Below are 6,958 nucleotides of genomic sequence, written 5' to 3'. Positions count from 1 at the left end.
CACTAAGGCACCATTTACAACTTTGCCCTGCCGAATCACAGGTTCAGCCGTACTGACGTTGATTTCGTGTGACCACAGCCTCTTTGTACCGATACTTATTAACGGTAGTCGGTAGATTTTCAAGATGGTCAGAGGCATACCAAGTACCGGACCAAACTGCAGACACTGCTGCCCGTAAAGTCCTCTTTGAATAGATTGCACGTTTTGGAATCCCTCACTCTATCACAACAGATCGCGGACATCAATTTGAGAGCGAACATTTCAATGGTTTTTGAAAAATTATTCGGAATTTCTACATCAAAAACTACTGCCATCCTCAATCAAATGGAATGGTGGAACGCATAACCGTGCCAAAGGCTGCCCTCAAATGCCACCCAGTCACCAGATTGGGTAAATGCTCTTCCTTTGGTTGACTTTTACTATCTCCTTGTATGTAGCGTAAAAAGTTTATCGTAGTTTTATTATGTGTTGGTTAATTTTGATGTATGTTTTGTTTATGTATATATGAAAGTGCTATTAGATTTGGTGGCTGTGGGATTATCTATTGGTGTTTATGTTTTTCTTTTGTGAATTTATATGTTGGTTCTTTGTTGGCCTATGTTATATTTTAATGTTATTACTTTATATCTTTGAAACCTTTATTTTCTTTATCTTCTTTCTCAAAATCTGATAGTTGTTTGTCAAAGGTTATTATTTAGATTTATGTACAGCAGCATTAATTTCTCGTCTACATTTTACTTTTGAATTTTCGTAAAACCATGATCTACGGTTTGTTTTAAAACGAGGGTTCGCAACAACAGAGGTTATATCAACCCTCGGGGTGCCGGTGTTTTCGAAAAAAAGCTCATTTGTAAGTATGTCGGGTTCGAATGCAGGGCCGCTGGATTCGAACCCGGGACCTTTACCTTACAGTGATGAGCGCCACCGACGCCCCTACACGTTTTGTTTTAACGCCGTGTAATGACAAACATGTTTTGTTCGACCGTTCAAATCTGTAATTAAGCTTCAGTGGTTATCAATTATTATTTTTTTCTGGTAAAAATGGGGGATAGTTGAGCATAGAGTGCAAAGATACAGGATAATAATATACAACAATTCTAAAAATATAACCATAATCAACGTCGGAGCTTAGTTCATCCATATTCATAATGATTATTTAGAGATCGTGAGGTGCGGTCTGGTGTGACGTAGGTTTTAGAAAAACATTTTCTTTATCATGCCAACGTTTCGAGCTTTATTGAGATCATCTTCAGGGCTCAAAGTGTTTGTGTTCCGAGTAGATGTGTCACTCTTGTGCGTCGTGTTGAGAGTGCCACTGGCCGTATAAACTGTCACAATCTTGATAGCAAATATGGGATTCTTCTTGACTCTGATCGATATGTTCCAATTTGTGGTTGTTGGCTTTAGCATATCGATTAGAAACTTGACAAATCCCATCTCTGATTAAATTTTCTGTCATTGAATCATATCGTAGTATTTTCTATACTGTAATGTAATTTTTGTAAACAAGATGAGTAAGAAGTCTTCGAGAGCCCAAGGAGCAAGGATAGGCAGACCAAAATAATTTGGTTTTTTCTTTTTTACTGTTGCTATTCTACTCTTTAGAATTATGAAATATTTATGTTGTCCAGTTTTTATGTAGAGGGCTGAGGAATATGTAATTTGTTTCTGGCCATCATAGACTGGCCAGGTTGCTTTTTAGGTCTGTTTGACGCGTTTTGGTTTTTCACCAACTTCGTTTTTAGTTGGTTAGTATGTTTGTTTTTTTGAAAGTGTATTTTTTTTTTCACACAAGCCCATCACGGAAGGAACGAAATTGGAAACGACCGAACAATTATATATTTGTAATGATGTAAATAAGAAGTCTTCAAGTTATTTTTTTCCGCTTGTTATAATTATGATGAACGTTAGGATAAAGAGATGAAGAAGCAAACAAATCTTTGCAATTTAAACTAGATCTATTGTCTTTGTATAAAAATACACATAAATATATAATACATCCATAATTTTATCATTCAAGCCATCCAATCAATATGGTCTTTGTACATGCTGATTCATTTGGTATAAGGGAAAAAAGTGAGCCGGTCTTTCTTCAGTAGTGGTGATGGTAGAGCGGGGCCGGGTGAGCAGCGTGGCCAGTCTTGTGGACGACGGCGTTGAATCCGTTGTGGTCATCAGCAGTGTAAGTGACAGTCCTGACGGAACCGTCGGGCTCGACCAGAGAGTATTGTCCCTTGACAACGTCTCCGTCTCTCTGTTCCCACTGGTTCTTAACGTCGCCGGTGTAACCGTCCTTAACTCCGTAATCGTAAGCGTATTTCGGGTGGGCCTGAAAAACGCATTTTTTAATTATCGATCTATTATTTATTAGTACAGTCAGTTTATGGTATTTACGTAGTAGTCGACACCGTGGCCGGCGTATCCGTGACCGCCGAATCCAGCACCTCCGTATGCTGCTACTGGAGCGGCATAACCGACACCTCCCAAATGGCCTCCATATCCACCGAAATATCCTGCGTGGGCCAGAGCGACTCCGGCTACGAAGAAAGCGACCTGTGGATAAAAATGGAAAACGATCATCAAAGGGTTGCTAGTGGTTGACCTTGTTTCTGTACTATGGATGGTGTGAAGCCGAAACGTTGGAGTGAAAAGTAAACCAAAGACAGTTCAAATCATGAAAGGGGTTTATTATGCATGCTACAGACATCTATTTCAAGGTATGGTATGGTGGAAAGGATACTGGGAAGCGGGGTTTGTATTCCCCAGGCACTGCAGCCTTCTGGGTTATTGTACCTTCCTAGTTCCTTAATTCAATCAATAGACTCAATCCTTCTTCTTAGAAGTATCAGGTTGACTGTTATTGCTGCAATTTGGTTCCCTGAGTCTTTTTCATATGTTAGGTTAAACCTCCATTGAGCTGTTGCTTCGCATTCGAAGATGATATGAGTGGCTGTTTCCTCCTCCTCATTGCATAATCTGCAAATGGGATCATCATTGTATATACCCATGTTGTGTAGATGTTTTCTCAGATACCAGTGACCGGTTAGTAGTCCCACCAGTCCTCTGAGTTTTGCCCTCTCCAATTTATATTTGAAGGTACAGCAAATAATAAAACTGATCGTTTTCTATAATCGGTCGCTTGGTTTCCCAAAACATCCATTTTTTGTACACAACTGCTAAAAGCTAACACTTTATGAAGAACATAAGAAATACACTTTTTGTATTTACAAATGTTCTGTATACGTTTTTCCCCTGAAGCCCGAGTAGTAAAGCTATTGGGAAGGAAGAATATAACAAACTAGTGCAGGGAGTTTAAAATTTTTCTTGATTATTATCTAATTTGACTATCAAGAAAGATCGGATTAGACGGATTATTTCTAATCGCAACTCTTCGTTCTTGATGATAACCCACAAATAACGCTGAAGATAAAATAAAATCAGTTTGGGCGTTCGGTTTGTGACTAACATGCGCCGTATGACCATCTCGTCAGACATCATGGCATGTACAGAGGGAAACGCACAGACCAACCGCTAAAGTGGCGTATTGGCGAAAACCTATCCGATTGACAAAACCAGCGAGGATAGGAAGACCAAAGTCTATCAAACTAATTTCACTAGCAAGACCGTTGTAGAAGTTATCCAAGATCATTCTGTTCTATATCCATTTCTATGGCTTCAATAAAAATAATCTCCAACTGCCTGTGGTCAGTATAACAATGATGTACTACTAATATTTCTAACTTCGGAGGAATGAGGATACTGATATAATATTTTTCTAAGGCCGTGCAACAAAATTTGTTAACGATGGGAAAACTCGTCTCGCATCACCCAGATCTAGTCGCAACGACTTACGATTCGTTTTTTGATTTGCTATAAAATTAAAACCTCGGAATTTCACAGTGTGAGAAAGCCAAGGAAAACCTGTCCTGGTCCAAAAACACAGGGTTCACCGGACAAGAACGAAATAAAATCTGTCATCGAAGTGAAAATGATTTAGGATGACAACGATGATCAATTAAGGGACACTTTCATTCTATCAGACTTGTCGAATCATCCGCAATTCAGTGATCAGACGTTTCTTTTTAATCTTCCAAACAAACTGCTGAGCTAGTCAGGAAAGAGTTTAAATCTTATAATTTGTTCCGTAAAGAGAAAACGTCTTATTTCACTGAAAGAATTGGATATTGCCTTTTAGACTGATGCTCAAGCGTTTTGACTAAATTAAAAAGGCAGCTCAATTTAAAAAAAAAGTAAAGTGAGCTGTGCTTATAATTCAAATTGCCTACTATCTCGCACTTAAGACTGTAAAATTATTCCCACAGGATTTTACTTTTATTTTATGACAAATCATTACCACTACGGTAATAAACCCTCTCATAATCTTTCCTAAAAATAGAAGAAACTCGCATTTGTATGTATCCATTGTGAAATCAAATTTTTTATTGTATATTATTCTATGTACTGTCATTGTGTTACCGTTTTGTAAATAAAATGTGAATAAAAAATTGTTTTGAAATTACAATTTTTGCAAAGAAAAAATTTTCTTTTGTTATAGTGTTAAAATTTATAGGATATGTAAATTAATCTAAACGTTTTCTGAATAAATGAAAATTAAACACTTTTTAAAAGTAATACTCCTTCATGGATCTGATAAAGATATCTAAAGGCTTTAAGCTATTTTTGAATTTTCTATAAAAGTTTGAATTCAGTAATCTGGAATGTTTTAATATTTAACAAATGCATGCAGGAAGTACGTTTTCATTGTTTAATGTTGTTACATATTTTTTTCAAAGCTTCATTTTTGGTGTTGACCTTGAGTCGTTGTAGCAATGAACTATATAATAACTTAAATTGAGCGAAAGGGAAGAAAGTAGCTAAATTCTTGAGTTTGAGGAAAAGTGATTTGACTGTATTTTACTTTTTATCATATTATTCAAGCAGGTGTCCCACAGGGCAGCGTGCTCGCTCCTTTCCTTTATTCGATTTATACCTCCGATCTACCTACGCAACCTAACACTATCATCTTCACCTTTGCCGATCATACCGCATTTCTTTCTCCTGATAAAGATCCTGTCACAGCTTCCCGTGATCTCCAAAATCACCTAATCATCCTAGAATGCTGTCTCTGTCAGTGGAGAAGATCAACATACATAATATCTACCCTAAAGAACTAAACGCTCCCACCAGTATACCTCAACAACGTTCCCATCCCAATTGCGGATCATGTACGATACCTCGGACTCTACCTGGACAAACGACTGACGTGGAACCCAGTACACGAATTAGACGCACCGACTGTAACATTCATGCTTAGACGACTACTCGACAGATGATCAAAACTCTCTTTAACATTTGGGTTCCCGCATACTCGGTCATCCTAAAAAGGACTCTGGGGATCTTTAAGTCCGCACCTAGCCTACTCGGCCTTATCGGACGTTTTGATTCTCAAGATGAGAGCTGACTACGCATACGACAGGGTTGTGTACTGCCGCAGCATTGGTGTAGAGGTAGCCCAGCTCCGAAGGGCCAAGACAATCTCGCTACCCGCTTGTCCATTCCAAGTGGCCGGGTCTGCGCTAAGCATCAGACCGTATGACGCGCGCAAAGGAATACCTAAGCTGAAGTACATCAGCCCGGTCTCACTCTCACTAACAAACAAAAGAAAACTTTACATTGCCCTCCTGGCCCCCATTTGGACATACGGACTTGAAATTTACGGGACTGCTAAGCGTTCCAACCGCCATCGAAACCAATCCCTTCAATACAAAATCCTCACATCCATCACACCGTCCATATCGACCTAAATGTCCCTCTTGTTACCCAGCTAGCCCAACCCCGCTACAAAACGTTCCATTCCAAACTATTCCATCATCCGAACCCTTTCGTCAAAAACCTGTCATCCACCTCATTATCTAATAATCCAAACAGAAGACTGAAGCGGCGGTGGCCCCGCGACAACCTTAACACTTGACATCGGTCTCCTAGGACGGAGTCCATCTCACTCATCGTATTGACGTACTAACGGTTTCCATCACTGGATGGTAGCTGTTCAAACTTTCATGCACCGTTATTATGTTTATATGTTTTACTTGTTGCATCGAAGAATGCAGTTGTAAAAAAATAAAAAGTTTTAAAAAAATTTCATAAAATGTGTAGTACAGATCATAGTTAGCGCTTGTGCAGTTTTGCCAAACGGTAAATTGAAAAAGACCAGAAGTTGAAGTTCAAATGTTTGAAATGTTATTCTTCTATATTGTTTTCAAAAAATGATTTTTTGTTGGTTGCGAATTTTGTCAGTTCAATCGGAGAAAGATGTAGTAAAGAAGACAAAAGTTATACTAAGAAAACTATCCTGCCCAAAAAAGTAAAAATAAGCCAAAAAATAAAAAGTTTAAAAAAGATTTCATAAAATGTGTAGTAAACAGATCATACTTAGCGCCTGAGTAGTTTTGCCAAAATAAATTGAAAAAAAAGACCAGAAGTTGAAGGACAAATGTTATTTTTCAATATTGCTTAAAAAAAAAGAGAAAAGTTTTTGTTTGTTGCGAATTTTGTCAGTTCAATGGGAGAAAGATATAGTAAAGAAGAAAAAATACTAAGAAAACTATCCAGCCCAATAATGTGCTGCCTCGGACGTTATTTTGTGCTTCACCGAAGGAAAATGCATCAGAAATGTTGATTTACCTGTGTGAGAGAGTGCATTTTTTCCGCTGTTTGTTGTACGTTGGTGGTTGGTGGTGCTATGTCCCAACCTGGACCGAACAGGGTATATATAGGTGGGCGGCCTCCCTCTCACTATCAAGGCCAAACCCCCTCTAAGTGCCACACGAAATTGTACTACGGACCGAACTGACTGAGTCTATTGTGAAACGTTGCTTTTCGTGATAAAGTTTTGAACCATTTCACCTCATTTAGTACGGATCTGAGCAAAATGTTAGATTTTTTCCACAGGACTTTT

General features: G+C 38.4%; 1 protein-coding gene across 1 annotated transcript; it reads right to left on the bottom strand.

Annotated features, from left to right (window-relative positions):
* Positions 1–1,939: 1,939 nt before the first annotated feature.
* Positions 1,940–6,746, bottom strand: LOC106670164 (cuticle protein 19-like). The gene is made up of 3 exons (XM_014400248.1): positions 6,685–6,746; positions 2,395–2,553; positions 1,940–2,329 (listed from the first exon to the last, which is right to left on the bottom strand). The coding sequence occupies exons 1-3, from the start codon at positions 6,700–6,702 to the stop codon at positions 2,093–2,095; spliced, it is 414 nt and encodes a 137-aa protein (XP_014255734.1). The 5' UTR covers positions 6,703–6,746; the 3' UTR covers positions 1,940–2,092.
* Positions 6,747–6,958: the final 212 nt, after the last annotated feature.

Source organism: Cimex lectularius, unplaced genomic scaffold, assembly GCF_000648675.2.
Source record: "Cimex lectularius strain Harlan isolate CLEC.00 unplaced genomic scaffold, Clec_2.1 scaffold134, whole genome shotgun sequence".
NCBI lineage: Eukaryota > Metazoa > Arthropoda > Insecta > Hemiptera > Cimicidae > Cimex > Cimex lectularius.
This window is presented reverse-complemented; position numbering and strand designations above follow the sequence as displayed.

Excerpts from the sequence above, each read along its gene's own strand:
- LOC106670164 (XM_014400248.1), bottom strand. Across the intron at positions 2,330-2,394 it reads GCCACGGTGTCGACTACTAC|GCCCACCCGAAATACGCTTA; the intron begins GTAAATACCATA and ends TGCGTTTTTCAG.